General features: G+C 42.4%; 1 protein-coding gene across 2 annotated transcripts in view; it reads left to right on the top strand.

The window, feature by feature from the left end:
• The window catches only part of FAM234B (family with sequence similarity 234 member B), a 25,406-nt gene continuing 12,900 nt past the window's right edge, over positions 1 to 12,506 (top strand). Inside the window, exons 1-5 of one of the 2 annotated variants that reach the window (XM_059682253.1) lie at positions 1 to 171; positions 6,424 to 6,822; positions 7,873 to 7,971; positions 11,032 to 11,220; positions 12,224 to 12,354. In XM_059682253.1, the coding sequence (XP_059538236.1) occupies positions 135 to 171; positions 6,424 to 6,822; positions 7,873 to 7,971; positions 11,032 to 11,220; positions 12,224 to 12,354 (855 nt within the window). In that variant the 5' untranslated portion in view covers positions 1 to 134. The remainder of the gene's footprint in view (positions 172 to 6,423; positions 6,823 to 7,872; positions 7,972 to 11,031; positions 11,221 to 12,223; positions 12,355 to 12,506) is intronic. The other variant, XM_059682254.1, reaches the window with a different exon arrangement.

Raw genomic sequence — 12,506 nt, forward strand, 5'->3', positions numbered from 1 at the left:
CAGCCGGCCCCTCCTCCTGACCTCGACTCGCCACGCAGCTCCTACCTTTTCGGACCCATCCCAGCGCACCGTCCTCCCGGAACTACATTTCCCGACAGGACGCGGGCGCGCGCACGCGCACCGGGGCCTCCGCCATGGCGACAGTGCTGTCCAGGGCGCTCAAGCTCCCGGGTAAGGAGTTGCAGCCTCAAGACCACCCCGCCCCCGCCGGGCTTGGGGAGACGGGGAGACGGAGGGCCTGGCCCTCACCCAGGCGGAGCTGCAGGCGCGCGGAGGCGAGCGGTGCAGCCCCCTTGGGCTGGGGGTTAGTGGCGCCTGGCGGGTCGGGGACCGCGGGCGCGGGGCGAGCCCAGAGCCTGGCAGGGAGCGACGCTGGAGGCGCGCTGGGCAGGTGGCCGGGAGCGGGCTGAGCTGCTGCGATGGCGAATGTCAGCGCGCGCGCCGCCGCCTCCAGGGAAGGGTTGTGAGGGAGCATCCTTTCCCGAGCGTCTCCAGCTCCTTCTCTCCTGGGTTGCACCTGGGCAGGGGCGGGGATGGGGATCGGGGGCGGCAGAGGACTTGTGACCCTCTGGAGCAGCCTCCCCACCTAATGACAGGTCTTTAACCTCCGAGTTTACAGAAGAGGAAAATGAGAGTTATTCGGCTGAATTGACTTGTCCAAAGTCGCTAAGCGGTATTGGAAAAACCTGAACTGGAATGCGGGGGGTCTTTTAACGCTAGATCCCGGGCTTTTGCCTCCACTTGGTCAGCCTCTGGCCGCCCAGGCTCAGCATTTATAGGAGGGAGATGATTTGGCACCTGCAAGTTGCAGATAATGTATGGGATATTCTTTAAAGAGACACTGGTGGTGAGGACAGCTTCCAGAGCTAATTCAGTACTTTGGGCAGCAGCAGCTCCAAGTTTTTGTTTGTTGTTTTGTTTTTAACCCCCAGAACGAAACTGTGCTGCTAGAAACTCGCTACTTTAGTAAATGTCTATTTTATTCTGCCCCAATAAATTTTAAACGTTAAGACTTTAAAATTTTTATGATCCCACCTAAATAAATTTTAAACATTAAGCTATACACATTTGTTTGCTGTTAACTTAAGGGTTTAGGGGGAAAAGCAGTTGCTTTCCCTGGCATCCTGAGAAGGGCTAGTTGTGTATCTGGTGGATATCCAGCATAAGGTGCAGGGGGGTTGCAGGGTCAAGGAACTTGCAGCCTGCTACACTGAGTCTTGGATGACTGCGTTGGGTATGGATTTGATATGAATTTGCATTTCTGTCTCCAGACTTCATGATCTAAGACATTTCTTTTCACATGGGCTCATTAGAACTTTGCAATGAGCATTGATAATATCTATTTTGGAATGTGTATTTAACATTGAAGCGGGGCGTGTCTCTATACCTGCAGGATTAATGAACTTTGAAGAGAGTAGCCTTATGTATCCTTAGTGTAGTATGATATTCTCCCAAGGGAGGCAAGGAGATGGTCAGACATATTTAGCTTTATTTCTTTATTCTTTTAGTTTACAGCATAGGTAATAGTTATTCTCTGAGGATGGGAATGCAAGAAAATCTTGCATTCAAAACTCTTGAGCTCTTCTGCATTCTCACATCCTGAGGCTGTGGCATTTCTACCCCATGGAGTATTCAGTTTCAGTAAATTGGTCATCTGATAGGGTAGAGAAAACACAGTCTGGTCCTTGGGCCTATGTTTGCACAGGAGCTTGCCCTGAGCAGTCAAGTATTTTGATACTTTTTAAGGCCCAGATACAATAGCCATATGTTCTTTTATGTGATATGGGTGTTTTTTTGTTGTTTTTTGTTTTTTTTTTTTTTTTTTTCCTGCTTGTACTCTTTAGCTTGGCTCCCTCTTGCTGTTTCTCCCTTCCACCCCAAATATATATATATATATATATATATATATATATATATATATATATATACATATATATATATATATATATATATATATATATATATATATATATTTGCTTTTATATTAGGTAAAAGTTGCTTTCTGTTAGCTCTTTTTGGATGCACTGTAGTTATTTGGCCTACGGGTTACTGTCATGTTACCTTTGTTAATTTACTATTTTTTTTAAAGGGGCAGAAGTGGCGTATAACATTATTTTTAGGTGCATAATGTAATGATTCAGGATTTGTATATATTGTGAAATGATCACCACAACGGTGTCCTTCCTATTTTTACATGTAAGGAAGCCGAATAGAATGGAGACTAAGAGCATGAGATAGGCTTGGATTTAAATCCGGTCTTTACCCGATTAGTTACTTAATCTCTTCAAGCTTCAGTTTCTTCATGTGTAATAATAATATTTTTATGAAACACTCACTGTATTCCACACACTCACTACATATTGACCTCATGAGGTTATTTGGCAAAGTATAAGAGATGGATATACTTGAGAGGTTTGTTAACCTTCGACACATGTTGGTTATTCAATAAGGGTTAGCTGTTATTATCATCATAAGCACCATGATCTTTTATGAATGTGATACTTGAAGGAAGGCCCGATGTAATCGTGAGGTAATGACAGATATCCTCATCCTCATGAAGAAAAAGTAGCCATGTTTCACAGCCTCACCTTCCACTAAGCTCAAGATAGATGTTTGGCTCACATGCATAGAATGAGGTTAATCAATAACAGAAGGACAATGTGACATTCATAAAGCAGCCTGTGGGACAATTACCTCTTAAGTATATATTTTCTTAGTTCATTTTAAAGTTTGAAGGTCAAACACTAAAGGGAACATCAGAGCATAATGTTACTGTAGTGATTTGTTTTATTATGTATAACTTAGAATGATTATGTACCCTGGATCAACTAATCCATGATATGAATTATTTACCTTTCATTGCAGTAGAGTCTATGTAAAGTATAGACTCAAGTATATATTATAGTATATTTTCCTGGAACCTTTGTGGATGGTATAGTTGCATCTCTTTGCTATTTATATTTTCCTCCATACCATTTTGGGAATGGTTATGTAACCAGCATCCTCAGTCTTCGTACGGGGGAAAGTGATAGCTATGGAAAATCAGTGTCTTCCTTATTCTTTGAAAACCTTCTATTGGTTTGAAATATATGGGTGATAACTGAAATCATCAGAGAAGAGAGTGCTAAAGTACCCTGAGCTTAGAAGCATGGTTTTGATGTTATCTTCTCAACCCAAAGAGTTGATGTTTATACACCCATGCTGTCTTTCTGTGAAACATAGAAAAAATATTTACTTAGGAGTTCTTAACCCAAAGCTTGCAGTCCATAATAATTAAGCTGAGGTTTGTCTTTGAACTACCTGGAAAAATATGTACTGTTAATACTGTAAAAGTAAATATTTATCTTAAGAGTTTGGACAAGAATGGGTCCTATTTTCTATGATCTTTAAGAGAAAGACACAAGAGTAAGATAGCCTGAGTTCTTGCATGCTTGCCTTTATAATTCAGAAACGTCATGTCTGGATGAAAGTTCTTGCATTGCACACCCATGTTTTTCCTCTCAGAACTTTTTACATATTGTGGCATGACCTTTTAGGAATGTATGTTATTGTGGAGAAGACTGCTTGATATTTGTTCCCATTATTAGTGACTTGATTCTTTTTCCTTTGGCCTGGTTGCTCATATGATTCTTTCTTTGTCCTTGAAGTTCAATGCCTTTACTAGGATATGTTTCAATGTTGATTATTCTCTAAGAGTTTTCTTTTTTAAAAATAGATTTGTATTGATTTCAGAGAGGAAGGAAGAGGGAGAGAGAGATAGAAACATCAATGATGAGAGAGAATCATTGATTGGCTATCTTATGCATGTCTCCCCACACTGGGGATGGAGCCTGCAACCTGGGCATGCCCTGACCGGATATCAAACCATGACCTCCTGGTTCATAGGTTGAAGTTCAACCACTGAGCCATGCCGGCAGGACTGTATCAGTTTTTCTTGGGACTCATTTTATCCTTTATTCTGCAGTTTTAGGTTTTGCTTTATTGCAGGAACTTTTTTTGTATATTTTTAAAGTACTGTTTTTGTTTCCATTTTCTTTTCTGTTCTCTTCTTCAGTTATGCATATATTGGATCACCTTTGTTTTCTATAATCATACCTTTCTGTCTAGTTTTCTTAAAAAATATTTTCATTGATTTTTTAGAGAGAGAGAGGAAGGGAGAGGGGGAGAGAAACATCTACATGAAAGCAAAACATCGATTGGTTGCCTACTGCACACTCCCTACATGTGCTGACAGCCTGCTTCTTGTGAAGATAGAAACCACAATTCCACTTTCTGTTTCTGTGACTTTGACTACATTACATGGAATCATACAGTATTTGTCTTTTTGTGACTGGATTATTTCACTTAGCATAATGTACTGAAGATCCATTGTGTCAGAATTTCCTTTTTAAGGCTGAATAATACCCATTTTTGTATATAGCACATTTTAAAGATCCTATTAGGTATATTCATTTAGTTAAAAGAAACACTTAAAAATATTAGGGTTAATATTATTACAACAACCTGTGGTTCTGTTTGTAAATTATTATCAAGTTACTTGAGATGGTTAGGGCATGAAATGCCCTAATTAATAAAATAACTTGGCTCATAGAATCCTAGATAATAAAGAGCTAATTTACTAATTAGACCAAACAGCAGAACGACTGTCCAGATGACCGTCTGGATGACCTTCCGGATGAAGCCAGGGCTGCGAGGGCCAAAACCCTTGCACAAATTTCATGCATCGGGCCTCTAGTAGATATATAAACTAGATGAGATTAGCTTGAACCTGTAGTGACTCTATGGCATATCCTGAAGTACTATTCTGAATGAAATTCCTAAAAATTGTTTTTTAAAAATAATTTATGCCTTTAAAATCAAATATAATATTTATCAGACAAAATGAATAGGTTTGAAGGTGAAAATATATAGAAATTTGTAGTTAACAGAATGCTAGGTTACTCAGTATTTTCTGTGTGTGTGTGTTTGTTTTTTTCCCCAAAATACTTAATGTTATAAAATTATTCTGTGGAATGTTCATTTTTTAATCAAACATTTATTGACACTCTATATACCAAACACTAAACTTTACACTAAAGACTTTACTTCCCATATGGGTCTCCATATAGTGTTTTATTGCTTCATTTCACATCTTGAGCAAACTGAGACGTAATGTATGAAGTGACATCAAGATCACAGTGACCAGAGACAGAGATTAGGATCGAGGATTCTTCTTTTTCCCTTTTTAATTAGACTTTTTATATTTCTTCTTAACAAAAGAGTTAAAGTAGCATTTACATTAGTAACAGCTTACCAGGTAATTTCCAAAACAGAAACTTTTTCTTGTTTTTCACTTGGTTATAACATGAAATAAAGGCAAAAAATCATCCAGTCATTGGCAGCGAGGGGAGCAAGGGGTGGCTTGCAAGGAGGTGTGCTTAAGCCCTCCTGTAACTTCTGCCTCTTTACCACCTCCAAATAGACATAAGGTTTAAGTAAAAACAGGTGCCTGTTGTGTAAACCAGTTTCAAGACAAGTCCACTACCTCTGTGTTCCTGCTCCCTCCTGGAACATGTGCTCAGAATAGCATTTTTAGAGATAAACACTATTTACTGAAACATGCACTGAAAGGCATTGGGATCCCAGTGAGGTTCTTAGGAGTGAATTTCCAGTGAAACATCTCCAGGTGGCATTTAGTGTTCAACTTTCTAAATTGTTTCATAGAAACAATTAGGAAGCCACAAATATTGGACTGTGAGAAGCAAGGTATAGAGAATCAATATTCTAAAAGTGTAGGGAAGTCCCAGGAAAGATCAGAACATCACATATCTAAGAACATCAAAGAAAATATTCATATTAGGCCTATGGAAGGTTGATGATATAAGAGCCATGGTTTTTTCCATTAGTGAGATTGAAACAAATTAAGAGAGTTTAAAACAACAACAACAACAAAAACCTACAAAGGTATTTGAAATTTCCTTTCTCCATTTCTTTTCCAGTTTCTTAAACTCCTGAAAGCAGTGATTCTAGAACAGCGGTTCTCAACCTATGGGTCGCGACCCCTTTGGCGGTCGAACGACCCCTTTCACAGGGGTCGCCTAAGACCATCCTGCATATCAGATATTTACATCACGATCCATAACAGTAGCAACATTACAGTTATGAAGTAGCAATGAAAATAATTTTATGGTTGGGTCACAACATGAGGGACTGTATTTAAAGGGGCAGAAGGTTGAGAACCACTGTTCTAGAACCCTGTGATTTTTCCCCTCCCCCATCCTTTCCTCCCTGCTGATGTCTGTTTTGCAGAGCCATGAAGGTCCAAGGTTGTAAATCTAGATTTGTTTCAGTTTGCTTAGTTCTGTGTGTTTGCAGGTGCCATGCACTTGGTGAGGGTTTCTCCTTCCTTGTTCCCTGCGAAGCCCTCTCTTTCTGTCTTTTCAGGGAAGAAGAGCCCTGACCTAGGGGAGTATGATCCCCTCACACAGGCCGACAGTGATGAGAGTGAAGACGATCTTGTGCTGGACTTGCAGCAGAAGAACGGAGGGGTCAAGAATGGGAAGAGTCCTCTGGGAGAAGCCCCAGAGCCTGACTCAGATGCCGAGGTGGCAGGGGCTGCAAAGCCACATATTTCGGAGGGCCCCACAGAGGGGTACCCCTCGGAGCCCCTCGGAGGCCTGGAGCAGAAGACAACCTCTGCCATCGTGTCCTATGTGCGCACATCTGTGTTTCTGCTGACCTTGGTGATCTCGATGGTCCTGGTGCTCGTATGTGCATTCCTGATCCCCTGTCCCCCCAGAGATCTGCACAGCACTTGGAGCCGCCACTTGGGCCCCCAGGGAGGTGAGCTGCAGGATTTTTATCCCTAATTCTGTAAAGCGTCTGATGACATTGACAATTTCCTCCAAGTCTTTAATGTGTGTCATATAGCATTTCTCCCCCTGTGTGCAGAGCTGCCTTTAGGAGGTTAAGATTTGAAGCAAAACCAAAAGATGGATTGATACAGCTCAAAAAACTTGGGAAGATCACTGCTTTGTTGTGTTTCTGTTGGCGTTGTATTTTTTAAACTTTGTATTTTTCAATTACAATTTACTTTTGATATTATTTTATATTGGTTTTAGGTGTACAGCATAGTGGTTAGGCAGTCATATACTTTACAAGGTGTTCTCCCCAATATTTCTAGTACCCACCTGGCACCATACATAGCTATTGCAATATGATTGACTATATTCCCTATGCTGTACTTTCCATCCCCATGACTATTTTGTGACTACCAATTTGTACTTCTTAATACAACGGAATATTACTTGGCCATAAAAAAAGAACGAAATCTTACCATTTGCAGCAGCATGGGCCTACAGGGTATTATGCTCAGTGAAATAAGTCAGTCAGGGAAAGACAAATACCATGTGATTTCACTTATATGTGGACTCTAAAAGCACAAAACAAATGAACCAACAAAATTGAAACAGAGTCATAGAGACAGAGAAGGGCCTGGTGGTTGCCAGAGGGGAGGGGACAGGGTGAAAGAGGTGTTGGCCTTGTCTTAATTAGACGTAGATTAGATGTAGAGCATTGGCTTGCTGGGTTCCTGCTATGCAGCCAACACTGTCCAGGGGAGAGCAAAGCTGCAGGAAGGGCGATTTAAAGAGAAAAGTAAGGCTCAAGGCCTGGCCAGACCTTCCAGAGTCTTCTCGTATTTGCTTTATGGATAATGCCCAGGGATTTTGGCTGTGCTCAGTGAGAGGAACAGGCAGAATTGTGTCTACTCTCTCTCATCCAGGAACTGAAAGTCTGCCTGGTTTTTATGAAGTGCTGGCACTATGTGTCCCTTTCTTGTTTTAACTGGTTTGTGGTACGTTGCTAAGTTTTTTTTTTTTTAATGTCTATCAGGTGGGGACCTGTCTCCATTGCAGTTGGCTGATGTGAATGGAGATGGCCTGCGCGATGTGCTTCTCTCCTTTGTAACTTCAAGGAATGGCAGTGCCGTCGGTAAGAGACTGTTAATTTTAGAGGCTGCTCCAGGAGAAGCTCAGTGATTGGACCCATGTGAGCGAAGAGAGAGCTTCTCCCAAGGGACCGTATAGAAAAGGGCCTGCCCTGAATAGGAAGGCACCACGAGCTGTCACACAAGAAACCCCCAGCAGGAAGTTCCTGCTTCTAAATACCACTCAGTCAAGGAACCATAGGGCTCTGCAGCTGGAAGGAACTCTTTGTGGTCACCAGTCCAGGGAGGAAGCTGAGGCCAGAGAGGAAGCGACTTGCCCACGTGCCTGCAGTGCTCAGCATTAGTACTGAGGTTTCTTGAGTTTTCTCCCAATCCATTTTCCATTGCCTCTTAGGTTACAGGAAATGTTGACTCTCCTACCTTCCCATCCCAGCAGAAAGCTCTTGTTCACATACTAATATATCACACTTACATCTTGCCTTTCATCCTTTTACTCCTGTTTACTCCCTTTGTCTCTGTTCTCCATTCTGCTTTCTGCTTGGGGAGGATTATGCATGGAATATGTCAGCGTCTCCCTTGCCTGTGGACTTCCAGTTGGGTTTGGCCAATGGGGAACACAGGGAAGAAATTGGAATGAGGAGAGAGAGAGAGAGAGAGAGAGAGAGAGAGAGAGAGAGAGAGAGAGAGAGAGAGAGAGAATTCCTCTGGCTCCTTCCCTGACAGATTACCTCAGCCTGGCTACATCCTTGATCACAGGTTGCAGCTCCTGTCAAGGTGGTCCTCTTACAGGACTTGCTTTTTCTGGGTTCCAGTAATCACTTTCTCCACTGTCCCTCTGGGCCTGGGAGCAGTAACAGTTCTGAGGGCTTTACTATTCCTGGTGGTTTTCCTATACTCTGACCACATCTTGTCTCTAGTAAACCTTTCACAACCTACCCTAACTGAGTGTCTGTTTCCTGGGACCCCAGCTGTTACACAGATCAACTGCAGAAGAAAGAAAAAAAGTGTTGGGTTTTCAGCATAGGTCCATGGGAGCTTTGGCTTGTCTCGCAGCCTCTGTTAAAGGGGTTTAGAGCTATAGTCTGTGAGCTGATAGAGGAACTCAAGTTTGAGGTTGAGGATGCACTAGTAACTACTTTTGAATCATCCAGGCCCTGGAATAAACATTCAAGTCTATTCTAGAAAATTCTAGGCTATGTGCCCCTCTTATAAGAAATACCTTTTTGGGGCTTGTGCCCTAAGTAGAAGCCATTTGGGGATAGATCTGTTACAGAGAGAACCTCCAGGCAAAATGCTGACTATGTGATTGAACCTGAGTTATATTTTTTTCCTGCCTATGACTCATTAGCTAGCCTTTGAAGTAAAACTTTCCCCCACCCACGCTTAGATTTAGAGATTTCTTTTTCGTCATTTGTTATTTGTATGGTTTGCTACATATCAGGATTCATAGTGACAAGGTCATAGGTTTAAGTTGGATACAATACAAACTAGCCTGATTTGGCCATAGATTGTAAAATTAATAACATCACTAACGTGTGTGCTGTGCACCATAGGAAGTCTATAACATATATGATGGATGAATTTATCCCTCATCTCAGTCCCATGAGGTAGACAATATAATTATTCCCTGTTTGCAGATGAGGAAAATGAGGCATAATGAGGCTAAGGAACTTGCCCAGTGTCCCCCAGCCGGTAAATGGCAGAGCTGGGATCCAAATCCTGGGAGTCTGGCTGTGGAGTTCATTTTTTTTGACCCTTATGTCAAACTGCCGCCCTTAACCCCAGACAGTGGGTTCAAAGCTCTTGTGCCCCTGAACATAAGAAGGATTGCGTTTTTGTTTGTTCTGTTGTCCATCCATTCATTCAGAGACTACGTATTGAATGTCTGCTGTGTACCTTAAGCAGAGTTGTGCTGGTTATATTGATCTAAACAAAGTGAGTGTGGTCTTTGCCTGAGGGAGTCATGGACTAATGGGGAAGGGATAACCCATCACCATCCAGAAAAAGATGTCAGAGAATTGATGTAGAGTCATAGGGACCCTTAGGGGGAAGGGCAGCATGTCAGAGCATCCATGAGAAGTCAGGATGTTAACATTTATCACCACGACTTGTCATGTGTGCCTCTGCTTCTGGCAACCAAAGCTGAAACTGTGAGCTACAGTTTGACTCTTGTTTTCAGCTTGTGATTTTAATTAGCAGCACTGAGGAATAGTGGCCACAAAGCTGTATGAGTTGTTGCTGGAGGTGGAAAGTGTGTGAGATAGGTTAATACTGAAGGTGAATGTAAAACTGGCACCAGAGAAAGTTACTATTCTGGTTTTGATTGACATAAAGGATTATTTATTAAAGAGGTGAGCTACTCCAGTCCTTTACCAGCTATCCTTGGACCTAGGTATTAAATTTTCCCAGGTAGTATTCTTTACTGATTGGGGCCATATCAGCTGATTCCAATGAACTCTAGGCCAGGAAGACCTACCTACTGATTGTTGTTAAGTGTAATCTTATGGTTTATTTAAGAAAATATGTATTTTTTGCCCCCAGAGAGCATTTGCTAGTGATAATTAGAATTCCGGTATTTTGCTCCCTGCTCTGTAGATAGTCTAGTTTAGTAGCCTCATTTTTCTGAGCATACTTTTCCCTCTCGGTTTGTTTTTTTATTGTTGTTGTTGTTCTCAACTTTTTCATATTCTCAATTTTTTTTTTGTTCCTGTCTTTATTCAGACAACAATTGGTTGCCATGTACCAGTATTTTTGTAAGGTACAGAAATTAATGCAATAGCCTTTATCCTTAAGGATGTCAGTATTTTGTTGGGCTCAGGTGACAGGCATGGGAGCAAAGGTGTTGGGGGAGGTGCAAGCGTGGAGTTGCATAAGGCAGCCTGGAGGAGGTCCAGGGTTCTTATCTTGGACGAGATGTGTTGAGCAGACAGGACGGGACAAGCTCTGTTTTCAGACCTTGTTACTAGAAATATGGGAGGGAGCCGAGTACACAGGTGTGGGTTGCTGCCTTACCACCACTTACTTTTGGTTTTCTGGCCTCCTGCTCATCTCTACTTCTTTCCTCTGCCCTCCTTTCATTTCTTCTCTCTTTTGTGTGCTTTTAGGTGTCTCAAGGCCACCTGCTGTTCTTGTGTGCCTTTCGGGGATGAACGGCAGCACACTATGGTCCAGTCCTCTCCCTGAGGAGGCTCGAGATATTACATGTTTGGATCTGATGCCAGGAAGCGTGGCCGGGACCATCTGCCTTGTGACAGGGATGCACAAGATGTTCCGCGCATTCAATGCGACATCAGGTGAAGATCATTTGCCACAAAAGGTTTCTGCTCCAGTGAGCCATGGTCTTGGATTAGAACAGTCTGGTGGGGGAGGACCTTTCCACTCTCACAGGGTGGGAAATCTGATTGACTGCTTTGGGGGGCGGTTATTTTAGGGAGATAACAGAAAGGGTTGGAATAGGTTGAGTGCTAGATCCCCAGTTTAACCTGAACAGAAACTACCTTGAGGCCTTTGGCTGCTAGGTAGTCTCCTTACTCTGTTCTTTGCACAAAAGACAGCTGAGCATTGCCTCTTCATATTTGATAGCTAGGGGGTCCGTGTGTGAACTTGGGCATCAACTACTTAAAAATATGTCAGTGGAGAAAGTAAGGTTTGTTGAGGCATGTTGTCTGGCTTTTTATCTTCCTATTGCACGTAGACATACATGACAAAAGGTATGAAAAAGAAGTATATGTAATGAAGGCTCTTTACAGAGTCCTAAGTATACTGCCGGTATGCTTGTTAACACCTTGGACTGAATAAATATCATCCTTCCCAATGTTAGAGGTTGGAGTTTGGTCCTGGGTAGTTCTGAATGGAAAAGGATTGCATGCAAGTTAACTCCAGAGCTGAGGTCATGTTGAAAATCTACGCTTGATTTCTCTACTCAGGTGAACATGTGGTAGGAGAGAGAGTTAGTTTTCTGGTTGGCTGCCCTGGTGGTTCCTTAATAGTTGTAATAATCTCAGATCAATTCCTCTGTCCCAGACAAGTGGGCTCCTCTCTCCCGGGGAGACGTTAGCACCTCCATTTATCTAAAAAATCCAGGTGTGAAGTTATTACATGGGTTTGTTAGCTAGGTACTTGGGGATTTCATCTCACACTCCCTGCTCCATTCCTCCTAGTAAGGTAAAAAGGAAGTAGGAGTTACTATCTGTTGTTTGGCCACTGGGTTTCTCTTTTCCGGCCTGGTGGTGGTGTGGCCACCTTTTCAGGAGGCAGAAAGCCATCACTGTGATCAGCCTATTTGTCCTTCCCTAGGGAAAGCCATTTGGACTTTAAACCCAAACTACCTATCCAACGGTACCCTGGCTGCCCCAGGGGTGGTACTGCCAGATGTGGACGAAGATGGCGTTCGAGATCTTGTGGTTCTGGCTGTTGGGGAATCACAGGTATGCTGTATAAAATGGTCCTTGTGTTTCCTGCAGGGAGCACTTTAACTTTAGTTAGTTCCTAGTATTGTTGTTATAAATGCTGCTTGAAACCTCTTATTACAAGGGCGTAGCTTTAAATAAATTTGCTTTGTGAGATTGAATGGATAAAT

The sequence above is a fragment of the Myotis daubentonii genome, chromosome 2, assembly GCF_963259705.1.
Source record: "Myotis daubentonii chromosome 2, mMyoDau2.1, whole genome shotgun sequence".
Taxonomy (NCBI): domain Eukaryota; kingdom Metazoa; phylum Chordata; class Mammalia; order Chiroptera; family Vespertilionidae; genus Myotis; species Myotis daubentonii.